Here is an 18,207-nt window from a genome sequence, read left to right as displayed (position 1 = left end):
GTGTGAAGTAAGAATTATTTTTTTTCTGTGTTTAATTAGCAGCGCTAAAGCCATGCCCTGAACGATCCATTCTCGCTGGCTAATTCGAAATGCCACCTTTACTGACGTAGAATTAAACAGCCTCAGGGGTGAGTACCATCTCTCATCTCACTTTTTCAGAAACCTCCATACCTCAGAAACGCCTGGACTACAGAGCAAACTCCCCACTCAGGCTTCTGCTCAAGTGTCCTCTGTCCTGGGAAGCCCTTGAGCCCCACTGTCCCCTGTGGCTGTCTCTGCTGCCGCTTCCAGCTTCCTGTGAGTAGATCTACCTCCGTGAAGGCAGGCGCTGCATCTCCAGTTCGTCTTCTCGGCCCTACCCTGGGTCGAATGCCCAGCACATACACACAGGCCTCCAAGCATCCCACCCACGTAACAAGTCTTCCCGCCGCCCTCTCTGGCCTCCCCGCAGTGATGGGCATCTCAAGGGTGGCAGTCGAGGAAAAAGTCCCTAGGATGTTTGCTTGTTTTTAAAACATTAACTAGAAGTATATTTCACTTCACCATCTCAATACTGGTGACTTGTGAGCTACTGACTTTTACTTTCTTCAACAATATTTCCCTTCTAGGTTTATTTCCATTGTTGATGACTTGCAATCCTCACGACACTAAGGCAGTGTGTGTCTTACATATACATGCCAGTCTCGGGTATCTTGCTATTTCAAGCCCCGGAGTCCTACACAGAGGACTTGGCCCTTCCCCAAGCAGACATTCCTTTAGCACAAGCACTACCTTACCAAGCCCAGCATGCCCAGAGACTGGCTGGCCTGTATGCTGAAGCAAATCTCAGGGCTCTTAATCTGACCAGCTCTAGGCAGCTTCCTAGCTAATGGAACTGGTCCTCGAAATGGACACGTCAGCTGCTGGGAGTAATGATTTGACTTACCGCCTAGTACCAGCCACAGGTTCAGTCCTTCTAAGGATGCGGTGCTTAACCAACCGGCAGCACTCTGCCATCCCAAAGAGAACACAGAGGCAGAACATAGAAACACCACAGGAAGACTGAGAGAAGCCAACGCTACACAGACACTTCAGCACTGGAGCCGGAAGAACACGGCCAACAGTCAAGTGAACACGGTCACAGGGGTGTTCTCCAAACTGGGAACAGATGGCAAGATTGGTCCCATATGATATCACAGAACAAACAAAGAGAGTTATGATAGCTTTCTTTGCGTATTTGCAAGGCTATGATGTTTAAGAGGAAATGGAGTGTTCAGTTATTTCTTCAGAGGCTAGCACCGGGCCCCTGGGAGAAATTACAGGGAGGCGGACTTCAGGTCCTGATAAATGTGAGCTTTCCATCGGGAGCTGGTCAACACAGAGGCAGGTAGTTTACCTGGGACGCACGCACACTGCATAGAAAAACTGCCTGTCCGGATGCTATCAACAGATTCGGCGCTAAGGGAGGATTAGACCAAATGATCTCCAAAGGTCTCTTCTAAGACTACTGGATTCTGACCTTAAAATTTAATTAGAAAAAGGTTACTCTTCAAATGTAAAAATTAAAAAAAGAGTGCATTCGTTATCCAGAATTTTAGCAAGTATGAACCATACCCTTATACTCAGCATTACTGGCTTTTAATACTGTGAATTTAATGATAAAAGATTAAAAATGAGTTTGATCTTCTAAGATTTATAATTAGACACATATGACTTCCTGTCTTTAAGACAAGCTGGCTGTAGTAAGTTAGCTGATTAACCTCGACCAGTAAGTGAATGTTAGTCGCTCCAGCTTATAAAATCCAACATTGCGCAAGGCCTTGGAGACACACATGTAAAAACTACTTTCCTGCATCTGAAAATAAAGCCCCACTCAGTCTTCTTGAGTAGCTACCAAAATGAGTATCTGGAAACTTCTTGGCATAATTCTAAATTTGATCTCTGGAGAGACATAGGTTGGAATAAAAAATAGACTCCGATTCAATCCGCTCCAGCCGCTGCTAGAGCAGGAGAGCAAATGAAGCCAGCCTGTAGCCGCTCACGCACAGCCTCTAGTACAAGTCCACTGCCACGAGGCGCTCGCCTTTGAGAGCCTGGGAGAGGGCCCACTCTACGGATGGAATAGCATGGGCCCTGCTGTCCCAAACCTGAGCCCGAAGTCAAGTTAGAGCTGCACACAGCGGGCAGGAGGCCATCTCTGCAGATCCCGAGGAAAACCCAGGCCTTCCTACCTTCCCCTTCTGAAGGTAAATCTGCTTATCTGGAAGCTTTTTTAGTTGCTTTAGGGAAAGGCAAACACAAATGATAACGTTGATGTGAAGAAAACAGAAGTGAACAAGAAAAGAAAGAAGCCTTTGTACTTGGCAGGGGAAATGAGGGAGATGACGGGAAATGATATCAGCGTTTAACACGCTCCACAGGGAGGAAGGTAAACAGGTGCAAACAAACAAACCTGAAATTCTGCATGAACTGTCGAAACTTGTCCACCCTCCTTGCCAGGGGCACGATCACGTTGATAAGTGTGTTGGCCATGTTGAGTTTTTCTTTTTTCACTTTCATGATAGGGCCAAACGGTCGAAACAAGACAAGTCGTCTGAATTCGTGCTTGTGGTCCCCTTTGAACGTGAGCTCGTACAGAGTGCCTTTATCCCTTTCCGTGCGGTAGATCCCTGTTAACAGAAACACAGGACCAGATGATGCTTTTATAGCTGAGATCTAGCACAAAATGCCTTTAAAAAAACAAATTAAAAAATAAAATCAAATCTCTACATCTAATAATTATTAAAGAAAACTCAAAATGCTCCCACTTTAAAAAATCCCCAAAGACATCAAAATACCATTAATTTAAAATTAGAGTTATGAAGACTTCATAAAAACATGGGGGAAGTTTGTAACGTTGGATACGAAACTATATTTAGCAGCATTAAAGAAAGGACTGTAAGGAAATACGTCAAAATAAGACTATGATATGGAGTAGGGTTATGTGTTTTTTCTTTTCTGCTACTTTCTGCATTTTCTGCAATATGATTAGATAAAATAATTAAATTTATTTAATTCAAACACTGCATTAATTTTATCTCTTAAAAATTATAGCCATTTCAGATGAACTGACCATAGTGATCTATTCAAGGTAATATGGATCTGTCCTATGGGTCACATGGCCCTCTGGAAGCATCAAAACAGAAAACACTGAAAATACCCAGCACTGTGACAGGCACACATCTTCATTTCATGTTGTCCTTCCTACCTCTGGGAAGCAGCAGAGCTCAGTGTTCCAGCGCAAGTCTGCTTATGGACCCCCCCACCCCCCCCATCCCACCGCAAACTGTGTTCTGCCCCGTGTCACTGTTACTGAAACTCCACACCGTGTCCCTTCTCAGGCTGAAGATGTGACCTAGAATCTCAGCTCAGCTCCCAGGGTGAGCCTCCCAAGGCCAGGCCCGGCGGAACTTCCCTACCTAACGAGTGCCTGAGCCCTGGCGCCTATGCTCCATGCCTTGCCAAAGTCACCAGTATTGTGGGCATTTTTCCGACAGTAAAAATAATAAATGAAGGTAAAATTCAACAAATCACTGGATAAGCTTCCTCATCTGTTATCTTTGGTTCGCCATGTTTTCTACTCCACGTCCCTTCCTTCCCCTTAACCCCGTGATGGCTAGAAAGCACCCTGGTCTTCGAGTAGCTACGGAAGCACATTTCCAGGGGAATGTCAGCCAGGGTCAGTTCAGTTCTCGAGGCCTCTCCCAAACCGCTTCTCTTTTCTTCCTCACTCTCCCTCCTCTTTTCTTCAGTGGGAACTACAGGTCTCCTTCCCAAACACTACCAAGTCCGTCTCCGTTCTTTGCCTGGTAAGAGCCTTTCAAACTACAACCCCGTTTTACAACCGCGTTGATCCCGTTCTGAGTTGGGGTCCCCTTTAGGTGTGACAGAGAGGACTTGGGGGATTTTATAATGCCATTTCTCACAGCTGGCTCACGCCTGTCCAGAGACACAAAATGTGCAATCCCCTGGCAGTGACAGTTGAGCACAGGTGACCAAAGGGCCTGATGCAGAGTTGCAAGGACTCAGTCCTCTTCTGAAGCCTTCTTCACTTCCTTGGGTGACTAGGAAGTCAGTGAAGCCGAGGAAGTTTGCTGAGCTCATGACGAAACAGAATTCAGAGCCCCTCCCGGGGCCATTCATGGAAGAAAGAAAGAGGTTCATTTCTTAGGAAGCTCAAAGGACCTCTGTGAAAATGTGAACTGGTTCCCTTCAAAGGCTATTAATTCTCTCAGGCAACTAGTACTCATTAAGGAATCAGGCTCTTTCCCCACCACTAATATGTCTACACAGCTGGGTAAGCCACCAACTCCAGGGCCCAAGTAGGGATTGGGCTGAGTCCCATTCGCTAACAGCGTGTCTACACAACTCAACAGGCCTGCCGGGGTCGGTAGCTGAGTCTTGTTAAGCGTCCGCTGTTCGTGTCGGCAAGCGGACCCTCTCCACACAGCAGCAAGTGTGGGAAAGGCTGCTGACAGTTTAACATGCAGATAAAAACGTACGTGGGCCGGGGATTGTTTTTTTGTTTTTTTTTTTTAAACTGAGTCACTTTCTTTCTCAGCCTCAGAATAAGAATCATTAATCTTTAAAATCTAAATCCACAGATTTGAAAATACAGGTAGAGATACACACAAACCCGTCTCAAGAGACAGACATCTATTTATAAAGAACCCAGAGAATGTGGTGTCTTATTAATAAGGATCCTCAGAACCAGGTCAGACAGCTGCCTGTGCGGAGCATGCACACCCAGCCCGGAGTGACAGGCAGCAGCCGCGTGAGCAGCTTCCAGGAAGGCCAGGGCACCCAGGCCAACTCGCAGCCACCGTCCCAGCTGCTTTCTCATTGTCTTCTGCATCCTCTGCCCTGAAACAGTTATTACATCAACTCGATTGCATATTTCCCCGTACTCTGTCTAATCAAATTGATTATGGCTTATAAACCTAATTTTAGATCCCTTTAGTCTACCTATTTTAAATAAGTTATTTAAAACTCTTGCAACCTACGTCCACTAAAACCCATGGCCAGCCACCGGGCCCCTTACACCCGGAGGCACACGCTCCCACATGGGCACACAGGCAGCTCTCTCAGGCTTCCTGTGACACCAAGGCAGCACCTAACTGGACCCTTGTGCCTTCTATAAATCTTGACTGGCGGAAACACAAAGGGACTGGGAGAAAAGGGGACAGAAGCATTCTTAGGCAGGAATGGTTTTAACCAATAAGCTGGCACATGCACTGACCAGTGAGTGGTTCGTGTAAACCGGTCACACACACACATTCCTTGTGATATTTTATAGGATAGCATCATTTTTATGCCCTATGCAAACTGAAGATCAAAATAAGAACTTGGGAGCTAGCTTAAATTTTGGTTTAGACACCCTAACTGGCACCCTCTTTTCCCTTCTTTCTCTCCATACTTACTTTGAGTTTGGTGTTTCTGCTCCCTGCACAAGCATCCTAATGCTCACCTTACCCTGCTCCAGGGGACCGAGCCCTAGAATGGCCAGCTAGGTGGGGACACCTCCCGGTATCCAAGAGACCGCTCTGTGGCCTGCTGCGAATGTCTATGCCTTCAGCAGACAAGGAGCTAACTAGACGCAGGCCCCCTCTCTACATCCTGTCTTCAGCGGAGGACCTCAGAAATCATGAGGTCAGGCCCTGGCTGGGGTGGCTCAATGGCTGGAGCGTCATCCCATAAACTGAGAAACGTTGCTTGCAAGTTTGATTCCCCGTCAGGGCACATGACTGGGTTGCAGGTTTGAACCTCAGTCAAGGTGTGTGTGAGAGCCAACCAATTGATGTTTCTCTCTCACATCAATGTTTCTCTCCCTTTCTTCCCCTCTCTCTAAAATCAATATGCCTGTCCTTGGGTAACGATGAAAAAATAAAGAAGAAATCGTGAGGTCAAGGAAGTACCACTCCTTATACTCACACCCTCACCTTCACTCAACCTGAGTGTGCGCAGGCCATGGCCAGTGCTGCGCTGCTGAGGCCAGAAGTGTCTCCACTTTCATCCCTGCCTCTGCTACCTTCCCACATGGAGCCTCGGTCTCCCAGCAGGATTGCTGCCACCTTCTGCACACCCATGTCCCACGTCCAGGACCCAATACCTCCTGCACGTATCCGTCGACCCTTAGCCCTCCTACAGCACCGCTGTCATCCCGCTTTCCCCCTAGCTCCGGAGCCCTCACCAGCTTCCCGAAGCCCAGAGAAGGAAGTACCGATGCCACGGCAAGCTGTAAAGACCCTCCACATCTGGCCCCAATCCACTGTCCTAACTGGAGGTCCTGCCCCTGCTTCATGTAAAATCTGGGCTCCCGTCAAGCGGGTCGATACTGAGCACGTACAACTACTCTCCCCCCAGGAGAAACTGGAACCCGCCTACAACGCTGGTGGGAACATAAATGGTACAGCTTCTGTCTGTGGAAAACAGTTGGGCGGTTCCTCAGAAAGCGAGACACAGAATTATCACATGATGCAGCAATTCCACTTCTGGGTAAACACCCAGAAGAAACGAAAACAGAGACTTGAACAGATAACCTGTGCACACACGTTCACAGGAGCATCTGCCCGACAGCCAAGAGATGGAAACAAGCCAGACTTCCATCAACAGATACGTGGATAAACAGGACATGGTGTATACATACAATGGAATACTAGTCTTTAAAGGAATGAAAAGCTGATATGCACTACAACACGATGAACCTTGAAAACATAAGTGACGTAAAACAAACTAGTCACAAAAGGATAAATATTGTAGGATTCCACTTACATGAGGTACTTAGAATAGTCAAGTTCATAGAGACAGAGAGTAGACTGGTGGGTACCAGGGGCTGGGCAGGGGGCGGAGGGCGGGGGCAGGGAATGGGAAGTTCATGTTTAATGGGCACAGAGTTCCTGCTTGACATGATGAAAAGTTCTAGAAATGGCACTGGTGATGGTTATATAACAACGTACATGTACTTAATGCTGTGGAACTCTACACTTAAAAATGGTGAAAGTGGTAAATTTTATGTTATGTGTGTTTTGCCACAGTAACTGCTCTCCTCTGACGGGGCTTTGCACTTTCGCAAGCCACACTCTCCCACCAGTCTACCCTTCCCCTCCCACCCGCCTAAATCGGACCCTCTTCCTCCAGGAAGACTCCATGGCAGTCTCAGTCCCAAGTGATCCCTCAGTCCTCCAGGCACTTGAGCCTAAGGGCTTTCAAACTCGTCTTTGCTGAACTACCTTTCTGGCACAGGGGAACGTGAAACGGTATCAACTGCCCCAGCCTTTCCATTTTACAGATGAGCACCCTGAGGCCCCGAGAAGTTGTGGTTTGCCTGCGTTTACCACACGCATTAAGGACTGATGGAACAGACCCCTGCATGTGGGTTCACACCCTAGAGGTCACTTTTCAAACATGACCTGAGTAACTCAGAGTGTAGAACAGCTGGAGCGTAAAAACCAGGAGTCAGAATAAACAATCGCAAGTCTGAGGTAAAGTCTTAGTCCACTTACCCACAGGTAATCTTCACATCCAGCCTTAAGGCTCTCGTTTTCCTTTACCGCCCAATAGCAACACAGTTGCTAAACAGCCATCACCTGAATTCGTAGTCTATTACACACTCAGAGCAGTGCATTTTGAAAGGAGGTGTTTTCATGAAAAAGTATGGCTAAGAAGAAAAAAAAGCGTACATAGAACGGAAGATCTGTAACAGGCAGAAATGCTGACTGTAGTAAGCAGTGATAGGTCACCTCCTGGCAGCAGACGAGGAGGCAGACCATTACTCTAAAAAGAAATTTAAATGTCTGCGGTCATTTAATATAAAGGAAAAACACTACGCCCATGTAAATTGCCCCGAACTACCACTAAGAGCATGTACCTACTTCCTCTGTTACTGTAGGAGCGAGAGCACATCATTCTGACTCTGTTCAGGAAGCAAAACGTGGAAACACTTGAGAGAGATTTTACTCCAAAATGACGTTTCAGTTACCTAGAAAACTCTGCGTGGATGGAATATCTCAGTCCCAGACCACACGAGGTAAATGAGGCACCGTACAGTGCCATCTGTGGTCAGCTCTACTTTCTTAGAGAAAGTAGCTGACACTTGACATCTGTGCAAAGTTGTCCCAAGACTGCCAAATGCTCAGATACTTTCACATAAATACTTTCTCCCTACAAACACACACACATACACACACACAGTAGCCACTTTAATGCTTTTCCTTATCTGCAGGGTTATGGAAATGTCTGTAGGCGCCTTGCTTTTTCCGGCATCACAGGGCATCTGTTCATAGCAGCCTCTGGACAGATTCTGGTTCCAGTTTATCACTGTTTTCAACTTCCACTGAACGTGTCTTTCGTTTGGTAAGAAGTAGTTGCACAGACTGGTGTCTTCACTGCAACAATTCATAAAATGCGTTTCCTATTTCTGTTTATTGCATTTAGTGCGCAGTCATGTCACAGATCCAAGCAGACAAACTCAACACCTGGTTCGTAGTCGGAATTTCTAAGACCTTCACCTACTCAGAGCTCCTCCCTACTTCATCACCAGTACTGGCATGTACTAGCATCTTTCTAGAGCCAGTTTCCCCCCACAAAACTACAACCCACCTATCACTCCATGAAACCTATCGGTATCTGGCAGTAAGTAGGAAGCAAATTGATTCCTGCGCAGCGGCGAGCGGGGCTCCTCACCAGGTGACCCACCAGCCTCACACGGCTCCTATTCGCTTGACATGGCTATTTTTATCTTTATCGATCTTTCTTAGGGCTGTTATTTACCACGGATTGTGCTCTGTATTAGATATAAAGGTGAACATGATGAAAATCACTGTGCTTTCAGAACTCACATTCCAGAGAAGGCAGGCAGGTAAACAAGACAGGCGTGAATAACAGGAGAAGGGCCTGCGAGAGTCTGCCCGCGGTGCAAGGGAAGAGAAAGGAGGGCGTCTCCACCTGCTGGAGGGTGGGGGCAGTTTGACTCGGAGGGCATTTCAGCAGAACTGAAGACTGACTGCGTGTCTGCCAAGGCTACAAAGTCAGAGTGCATTCTGCGGAAGATAACAGCATAAGCAAATCTACTGAGCAAATGGGACAAACAAAAACCACCTTGTTATGTTTGGTAAACTTCAGTGAGGCTAGGGAGCAAAAGGTAGGAGTGGGAGAGAGGAGGGAGATGAGGCTGGCAAGTCAGCGAGGGCACACCCCGCCAGTGCAGCAGGTTGTCCGCACAGTGCTGGAGCTCAGGAGCGCGCCAGGTCTTCAACTGGAAGGAGATGAGAGATCCTTCCAGTAGTACCATCTCACAGCAGTGTGGAGTGGGAATGGATGATGGGGAATGAGACCAGAGAGCAACAAGGAAAGAACCGCAACCATTTAGCAAGAAATGGCAAGGCAGGAGAGGTGATGAGAAGCAGAAAGAGCTGGGGAGAAGTAGGTTAGAACTGGGATGGCAGGTGAGGGCAGGAGAAGGCAGCGTGACTCCAGTTACAGGTGAGAAAAGGAGTTCAGCTCTGGATATGCTGACTTGAGGAGCTCCACGGGGGGCTCTGATGCGCAGTGGACAGGCCTTTTTCAGGCAGAGTTAGGTGGCCCAGCACATCAGGTAAAGCTGTGAGTGTGGGTCGGATCACACAGCAAGTCTGCAGAATGAGAAGAGGGAGCCGAGGCCGCAGGCCTGGGGTAGCCCAACAGTGCAGGTGGAGAGTGTGCAGGCCCACGGAAGAGGTCCGTGAACATGAGAGACGTACAGAGAGAGGCAGGACAGGGCAGCGGGAGGCCACCCCACAGGTGAGGAAGGGGCGCTCCACAGTGCAGCTGCTACATCAAGGTTAAGTATGCTGAGGACAAAATGGGCCCCTGGATGGCAGGCAGGAGATCACTGGTGACCTTATCAACAATGGTTTCAGGTGAGTGACAGGGATGAAGCCAGAGTTGAAAGTTGAGGAAGTATGAGTATTTTTCTTTGAACTTGACTCAACAAGTGTATTCCTGCCTCAGAACCTTTGCTTTACCCATCCTTTGCCCTCTTCCTGAGATGCTTGTCTCCCAGGGTCCTAGCATGACTGACTCTTCTACCCTTTCAAGTCTCTACCCAAATGCCACCTCCTCAAAGAGGCCTTCCAGGTTTCACCGTCTGAAGTGTCCCCCTCCCTAGTCTCTCTCTCTGTCACCTCTTTCACATGACTCTTTTTTCATTGCACATTATCTGAATGTGTTTACTTCCCCACCTATTTATTACTGTTCCTTCCACCAGAAGGTCAGCTCTATGAAAACTAGAAATATTTTTCTGGAAACGTAATGAATATCTGTTGCACAGAACAGAAGGAAGGGAGGGAAGCAAGGCGCTCGGGTGAGAAGGGAATGAATGCAATGGAGTGGTAGCCAGAGGAACTTAGAGAGTTAACAGACCCTTTTTTTAAGGACGGGGGGGGGAGGGGAGAAACAACTCCAAATGCTGAGAAGAAGGAACAAATAGAAATAGATAATGAGGCTACAGGATGGAATGAGGACAGGAGAGGTGGGTGGTACCCACCGCCCAGCGAAGGACTGGGTCTTGGACAGAGAAGGGTAAGGAGGAGAGCAGGGTACGGGTGGTGCAGGTTTGGGGCAAGGAGCCAAAGGAACTCGTGAGAATGGACGTCAGTAATTTCTCAGTGAAGGAGGGGGAAGGGGGAAGGCAACACTGGGAGTGAACGGATTCAGGGTGGGGCACAGACTCTGAGAGGAGTAATGGAGGGTCGGGTGGGTGACTAGGGAGGCCGATGGAGTAAGGACAAGGAAAGGGTTCCAAACAGCACGAGAGGGAGGCTGGGCTGGAGATGGCACACTAGCACCTTCATCAGCACGTCCATTCAGTGACCCTCCCAGTGGCATGAAGGATGGGGAAAGGCGGTGAAAAGACAGGGACTCACTGATTTAGGACTGGGCTCTGCAGGACAGGTGTGAAGGGCATGGAAGTCAGGTGCTGGGGAGAAAGTGGGAAAGTGCTACGGGGTCCAGGAGAGGGCGGAGGAAAGGCAGGGTCAAAGGACATGAAATGGGTCGAAGTGAGAATAAACAACGAAGAGACTGAAGTCTCAAGTACTGACCGAATGCACGGGATTTCTGAGGATGTTTAAGGTTAAGGAAAAAGTGGGGCTCTTCCAGGACACGAACAGCCCCAGGCTATGGCTGCGCTGGGAGTCAGGCCTCTGCACTTTCTCTCCCTCAGGCACACACATTGGCCAGAGCAGGCAAGGTGCTGCTCAGGACCCCCATACACAGACCTCTTTTTCACCCCAAGTTCCTACTCTTTGAGGGTTCTTGGCTTCTTATGAAGAAATGGAAGCTCCTCCTCCTTCCATAGCCTTACTTTAAGAAACCAACGGTGAAAATGTACACAGCCCACCTGGACTAACTGGAGTTTAAGAGGCTAAATCACAGCGGTGTGGGGGCTAAGGTAGTGCAGAGTTCGGCAGGGATTCCAGAACAAACACCCGAGGAAGGGAAGTCAGAGCAGCCACTATCAGGGTACGTTTCCGAACAGCTGTGGCGCTTCCTCTCAAAACGCTGTGAGATGGTGTATCCAGGATGTGGTTGAAAAGCAGCAAATTTAAGATAGAGGCAGCAGCAATGAGCAAGGTCAAAGAGCAAGGAAGGTGTGTCCACACTATTGTCTCTGGCTGAGCATCGGGCTTGTCTGTGAGGACAAACAGCCCAACTGTATTTACATCACCCTAATGTGTCTCAAACCACACTCACAAATGTCATCTTAATTCTAAAAAGTCTTCAGAGAGGTAGGCCATCTACCCCCTCCCTTTCACAGATGGGTGAATTGGGGCCTTTACAGAAGTTAAATAAGTAACTTGTTCAAGGTTACAAATGATAAACTCGCAGAGAGGTGGCAAAATGACTGAATTTAAGAGCGTGGTATGGCAAAGCTTTTTAAAGGTTAATCAACTTCACAATCAAAAGAATGTTCACAACTCTTCTTTCCTTTCTGGTTTTTTCTTTTTTCCTTTCTGAGACTGACTTTTGAAGGCAGAAAACATCAATAAAGATACTTCAAAAAGCTAATCAACTTTTGAGGTATACCAGAAAAGTCAGTCTTAAAACTTGCCTTTGAAGATTAAGATAATACATTATTGATTGAATCACAGACATCAATTTCCTCAACTTTGAAAAGTGGGATTAAGAATAATGCAAGTATTAAATAAATTAATACATGTAAACATGCAAGCCTGGTAATGGGAGGGACTCAGTGATTCAGCAACAGCAATGACAACTGTCACTACATGATTATTTTGTCATCCTGTTTTGCTTCATTAGCCATTTAATGCATTACTGCTCTTGGTCACACAGGTCAGCTCAGGGACAAGCCCCCCTCTTGCTGGGCTGTGCACTGATATTAAATATGCTTGGAAGGTGAACCTAACCACTTATTTTTCTAGTTGTCGCTGTGGATCCAGAGATGGAAGATTCTTGGTATTCCGGTGAAAAAGCCCAGTGATAATATGAATTAGCATTTATAATATTTGAGTCTAGGTAATTTTTTAGCAATATTGCAATGGGATTTTTTAGCTGTTGCTTGAGAAACCCATTTCTAATGTATAAGATCAATGGGAGTTTCCAATCTTTGACCCCACAGTCCGGAATCAGGTACCACGACATTTTCTCTCTCTACACTGCCCCTCGTACCAGTCTGCACAACTCACGCCATCTCGCACCTACAGCCCCCACCCCCAATCAGTAACATAACAGAACAGCCTCCTTCCTGATGCCAGACACTCCCAGTCTCCTGGCTGCTCCTCATGCCTCTGATGCTAGGCCAACACCTGTGTCAGAGGCTCTGGTCTAACCCTGACTTGGCCCCTGACTTTGTACCACCTTAAACAAAATACTGAATGACTCTGGGTCCTATGTCCTAACCTTAAAAATCAAGTACATTGAATGCAACAAGGAAAATAATAACTTGCATCACTTAAAGGCATTTATTTTATTTGAATAACTCATCTAATCAGTCAGTGGTAAGAATCCACTTTAACAACTCAGACAGACAAATACCATAGGATTTCACTTATATGTGGAATCTAAAGAACAAAATGAACAACACAGAAACAGACTCATAGATACAGAGAACAGACTGACGGTTGCCAGAGGGGAGTGGGGTAGGGGATGGGTGAAAAAGGTGAAGGGATTAAGACGTAGAGATTGGGAGTTACGGCGTCATCACAGGCGTGTCAGGTGCGGCACAGTCGGTAGTACCGTAGTAACTCCGCGTGGTGTCAGGCAGGCACTACACTTACGGGGCATCACTTTGCAAACTATTTAAATGTCTAACCACTATGCCCTACACCTGAAACTAATACAAAATAATTTTGAAGGTCAACTGTAATTGAAAAAATTTAAAGAATTCATTTAATTTACCAAATAGGCTATAAGTTTGAATTACTGGATATCTGGGGGGAAATATGTGTATTTTTGTGGAACTTCTGAACTGCAGATAAACCACAACAAACTGAAGAGCAAGAAAGGAATCCGAAGGCCTAGACATATCACAATTTTCTACCACAGCAGACACCAGCTAACCTGTATTTGCCTATGCCAGTAGGAACTGCCCAGCTTTAGAAAAGACAGAGGTAGGGACCTCACACCGGATGTATTAAACTGGGTCTGAGGGCTAGCTTTTGGAAACCACTGCTTTACCTCAAACCGGTACAAAGGATAGCAAAAATGAAAAACTGGCCGTTGTAGTAAGTAGTAACAGTCCAGGTCTATCGAGTTTCTGGTAAGAGATGAGCTGTGACCAAACGCCCACTAAGCGCACACTATGACAAGGCCGGACCTGCTGACCCTGTTGCATCTATGCTGGTCGCAGAAAGGAAGAGGAACTCACGCCCACACCAACCTGCAAAACCAACATGAAAAGTAAGCTTGTACACCCTAAACTTTTTTAACACATGTCATAGTATTGGAGAGTTTGAAGCTATGCCCATACGTGGGCAGTATTTTAAATGAAATCTGAATGATGTGTCACTTCTTGCAAACATTCTAGGCCCAAAAGAGCAGTAGGTAAAAGCAGGATGATAGTGAATGATGGGATATGTTTGTGTTAACCCACGAATCCAGTCCCTCATTCACTCAACAATTCTCAGTAAGCACCCTCCATTATTGGTAATAGACTTGAGTAAATAAAGATGAGTAAAACAGGCCTGTCCCGGAAGGCACATAAACAGTAAAGAGTGGCTACGGCACTGTGGTCCGGGCCAGCGGTGCTGGTGAGAAACCCCTCACTCTGCTTGGAAGACGGAGAAACAGCCACCCAAGAGATGAGATGATGATGAGGAGCTGGGTGGCAGGCAAGCTTACCATGGGCAGGCGGGAAGGACCCTGTAGGCAGCGTGGCCACCACGTACCACAGTGTACACTGGAACGGAGGGAGAACACGGTGCACTCAGAAAACAACAGAAGTTCCAGAAGGCTGAAAGAGGGGCCAGGTCAGGAACATGGTCGGACACGAGGCTGAAGGGTCAGGCAGGCTCCGCGTCACGAAAGGCCTCATGAATCACACCACGGAGGCCTTATTTCCACGTGCCACCGTGTAGGCGTTCGGTTTTGTTTGGACATTGGTTTGTGGATTTTCTTTTATTTTGGGGGCAAATCGCTGTAGCTAAAAATACAGCTATCTGAATCTTAAACTGTAAAAAAATATGTTCCAACCACTGTAAAGTTCTAAAGAAAAACTGCTGGAGATCAGCTTTCAATGGGAAAAATGAATCCAATGTTCCACTTTCCTCCGGGTCCTAGAGACGCAGACTCGGGCACGGACACGCACCTCGACTTGGCCACCACGGGAAAACACGGCACATAGGAAGGGGTAAAGACCATTCTTCCTTTGGAGTGAAAAGCACACTAGAAAACAACCTTAATACCGACTAACGGGAGCTACGAGGTTTTTCAGCCCAACGGGAACATTCTTTTTAATAGAATAACCTGCTTTGGGCTCATTCTAAAACCCTGTGAGGTGGCAAATCCTAACATAACACCTTAGGTAACAAAGCAAAGGAAAGTTCTTGGAGGGACAATCTGGCCCAGGAGAAAGAGAGACCTGAATTTTCACTCCATTCGACCAAAAACTTGCTCTGTGACTTTGGACAAAGTTCTCAAAGCTTCAGTTTTCCGAGCTGTGTAACATAGGAATTAAACATACATGACTCATACATGATCATGTCCATGAAATAACAATAAGCCAAAAGAAATACAATTGTAATCTTAGGATTAAGAGAGCCACTGCCTCTACGAAACTCTTGCAGTAACTTCAGTGACATAGCATAAGACTGATGTATGTGGTCCGTTAGACACGCAGTTTTCATGATAGTTAAACATAAGGAATTTTCTTTTAACTCAGAGGGGATTATAACAATAGGTAATATTTAACCTATTTAGGTACTAACTCCCTAAATACTGTTTTTCTCAAGTAAGTCATGACCACCAAGTTCTTTGACAATGTTCCTGCCAAGGGAAGAGGTCTACATCCCCTAACCCTGAATCTGAGTGGGCTTGTGACTGCCTCGCCTATAAAAGGACAGCTGAGTGATGCAGCTTCCACCTTGTTTGCTGGAACATTTTCTCCGGGAGCCCAGAATGCCCTGTAAGAAGTTCAGCTACTCTGAGACTGCCTTGCCGCGAAGGAGCCCCACCCCAGGGACAGGCCACGCCCATTAGCAGTCCAGAGCCTCCTGCGCTCACATCCCAGCTGCAGATCTGTGAGGGAACGGGCATTCAGATGATTCTAGACCCCAGCTGTCCAGTCAGCCGCAGCCTTCCAACATTCCCAGATGAGGCCCCAGACATGCTGGAACAGGGACAAGCCGTCCCCACTGCGTCCTTTCTGAATTCCTGGCCATCAGCATATAACAATGGTGATCTCAAGACCTAAATTCTGGGATGATTTGTAATGCAGTAGTAACTGGGGCATGAGTAACTGGCAATGACATGCAAATATGTAAATATGCTATGCTGCTCAAACTGCTCACTCGCTACCAGTTTCTGTGCTCGTGGCATGGTTGGCATCCTCTTATGGCACACTCATTAGAAATGTGCCAGAACACAAGGCCATCCAACCTCCGCATGGAGCTGGGCAAGGAGAATTCCCCAATAAGGACTAAAATTTTCAAGTTCTGGCCAAGATGGAGGCGTAGGTAGAATGCTTCGCTTCCTTGCACAACCAAAAGAAGGATAACAACTAATTTAAAAACAAAAAAACAACCAGAACTATGAGAAAATCAAACTGCGTGGAAATCCGACAACCAGCGAGTTAAAGAAACATTCATCCGGTCTGGTAGGAGGGGCTGAGATGGGCAGCTGGGGCAGAGAGGACACACAGCAAGGCGGCGGACTGGACAGTCCCACATTTGGGTGTGGATAAGCCGGGAGGAACGACTGGGGAGCAAGACAGACTGCAAAACCCAGGGTTCCAATGCAGGAAACTAAACACTCAACACCTCTGGTTGTAAAATCCTGTGGGGGTTGTGACAGGGGAGAAACTCCCCATCTCACAGGAGAGCTCATTGGAGAGACCCACAGGGTCCTAAAACGTACACAAACCCACCTACGTGGGAATCAGCACCTGAAAAGGCACAATGCACTTGTGGGAAGCAAGGGAAGTGACGAGCAGTAGGGCAAGAGCCAAGCAAGCCGCATTGTTCCCTCTCTGACCCCTCCACTACAGATAACGCCACAATGCAGCAAAGAGGGTTGACCTGCCCTGGCAAATACCTAAGGCTCCGCCCCTTACTAGGTAACAGGTGCACCAACACAAAGAAATATGGCCCAAACAAAAGAACTCCAGAAATAAAACTAAGCAACAAGAAGGTAGAAGACAACCTATCAGATGCAGAGTTCAAAACACTGGCAATCAAGATGCTCACAGAATTGACTGAGCTCGATTGCAAAATGAAGGAACAAATGAAGGCCACTCAAAGTGAAATAAAGGAAAATGTACCAACAGTGACAGGAAGGAAACTGGGGCTCACATCAATGATTTGGAAAAAAAGGAAAAAAATAAACATCCAACCAGAACAGAATGAAGAAACAAGAATTTAAAAACATGAGGAGAGGCTTAGGAACCTACGGGACATCTTTAAATGTTCCAACATCTGAATTATAGGGGTACCAGAAGGAGAAGAGGAAGAGCAAGAAGTTGAAAACTTATTTGAAAAACTTATGAACGAGAACTTCCCAAATCCGGCAAAGAAAATGTACTTCCAGGAAGTCCAGGAAGCTCAGAGAGTCCTGAAGAAGTTGGATCCAAGGAAGCACACACCAAGGCACATTATAATTACAGTACCCAAGATTAAAGATAAGGAGATAATCTTAAAAGCAGTAAGAGAAAAGGAGACAGTTACCTACAAAGGAGTTCCCATAAGACTATCAGCTGATTTCTCAAAAGAAGCTGTACAGGCAAGAAGGGGCTGGAAGTATTTGAAATTATGAAAGGCAAGGACCTGTATCCAAGATTTCTCTATGTAGCAAAGTTATCATTTAGAATGGAAGGGCAGATAAAGTGCTTCCCAGATAAGGTCAAATTAAAGGAGTTCATCATCCCCAAGCCCTTATTATATGAAATGTTAAAGGGATTTATCTAAGAAATAGAAGATCAAAAACTATGAGCAGTAAAATGACAACAAACTCACAACTGTCAACAACTGAACCTAAAAAACAAAAACAAAAACTAAGCAAACAACTAGAACAGAAAGAAAATCACAGAAATGAAGATCACATGGAGGGTTATTAGTGGGGAGGGGAAGGGTGAATGGTGTAAAAAGATACAGGGAATAAGAAGCATAAATGGTAGGTACAAAATAGACAGGGGGAGGTTAAGAATAGTATAGGAAATGGAGAAGCCAAAGACCTCATATGTACAATCCATGGACATGAACTAAGGTGGGGGGTACAGAGCAGAGGGCGATAAAGGGGAGAAAAAAATTGGGACAACTGTAATAGAATAATGAATAAAATATATTTTAAAATATTTTTCTTCAGAAAAACGGTCTAGGCCTACTAAACACATGGACAAACAGGCAGCTGAGACCCCAAAACTCCATGCAACTAAGCATGGCTACAATAAATTTAGCCTAGAAAACTTTTCAAGTGGATATCAAACTCTTACTCTGGCGATAAAATCACACAAATAAACAAAGACCCCTTGGTCAAGCACCC

The 18,207-nt window shown here is 46.4% G+C and overlaps 1 protein-coding gene across 8 annotated transcripts in view; it reads right to left on the bottom strand.

The window, feature by feature from the left end:
* The window catches only part of CSGALNACT1 (chondroitin sulfate N-acetylgalactosaminyltransferase 1), a 305,085-nt gene that overhangs the window by 36,193 nt on the left and 250,685 nt on the right, over positions 1–18,207 (bottom strand). For all 8 annotated transcript variants that reach the window (XM_053916678.2, XM_053916677.2, XM_024578924.3 and 5 more), the window contains one exon: positions 2,432–2,648. In XM_053916678.2, the coding sequence (XP_053772653.1) occupies positions 2,432–2,648 (217 nt within the window). The remainder of the gene's footprint in view (positions 1–2,431; positions 2,649–18,207) is intronic.

Source organism: Desmodus rotundus, chromosome 13, assembly GCF_022682495.2.
Source record: "Desmodus rotundus isolate HL8 chromosome 13, HLdesRot8A.1, whole genome shotgun sequence".
In the NCBI taxonomy this organism is placed as follows: Eukaryota; Metazoa; Chordata; class Mammalia; order Chiroptera; family Phyllostomidae; genus Desmodus; species Desmodus rotundus.
The sequence above is the reverse complement of the archived record's forward strand: the minus strand, read 5'-3'. Positions and strand labels throughout refer to the sequence as shown.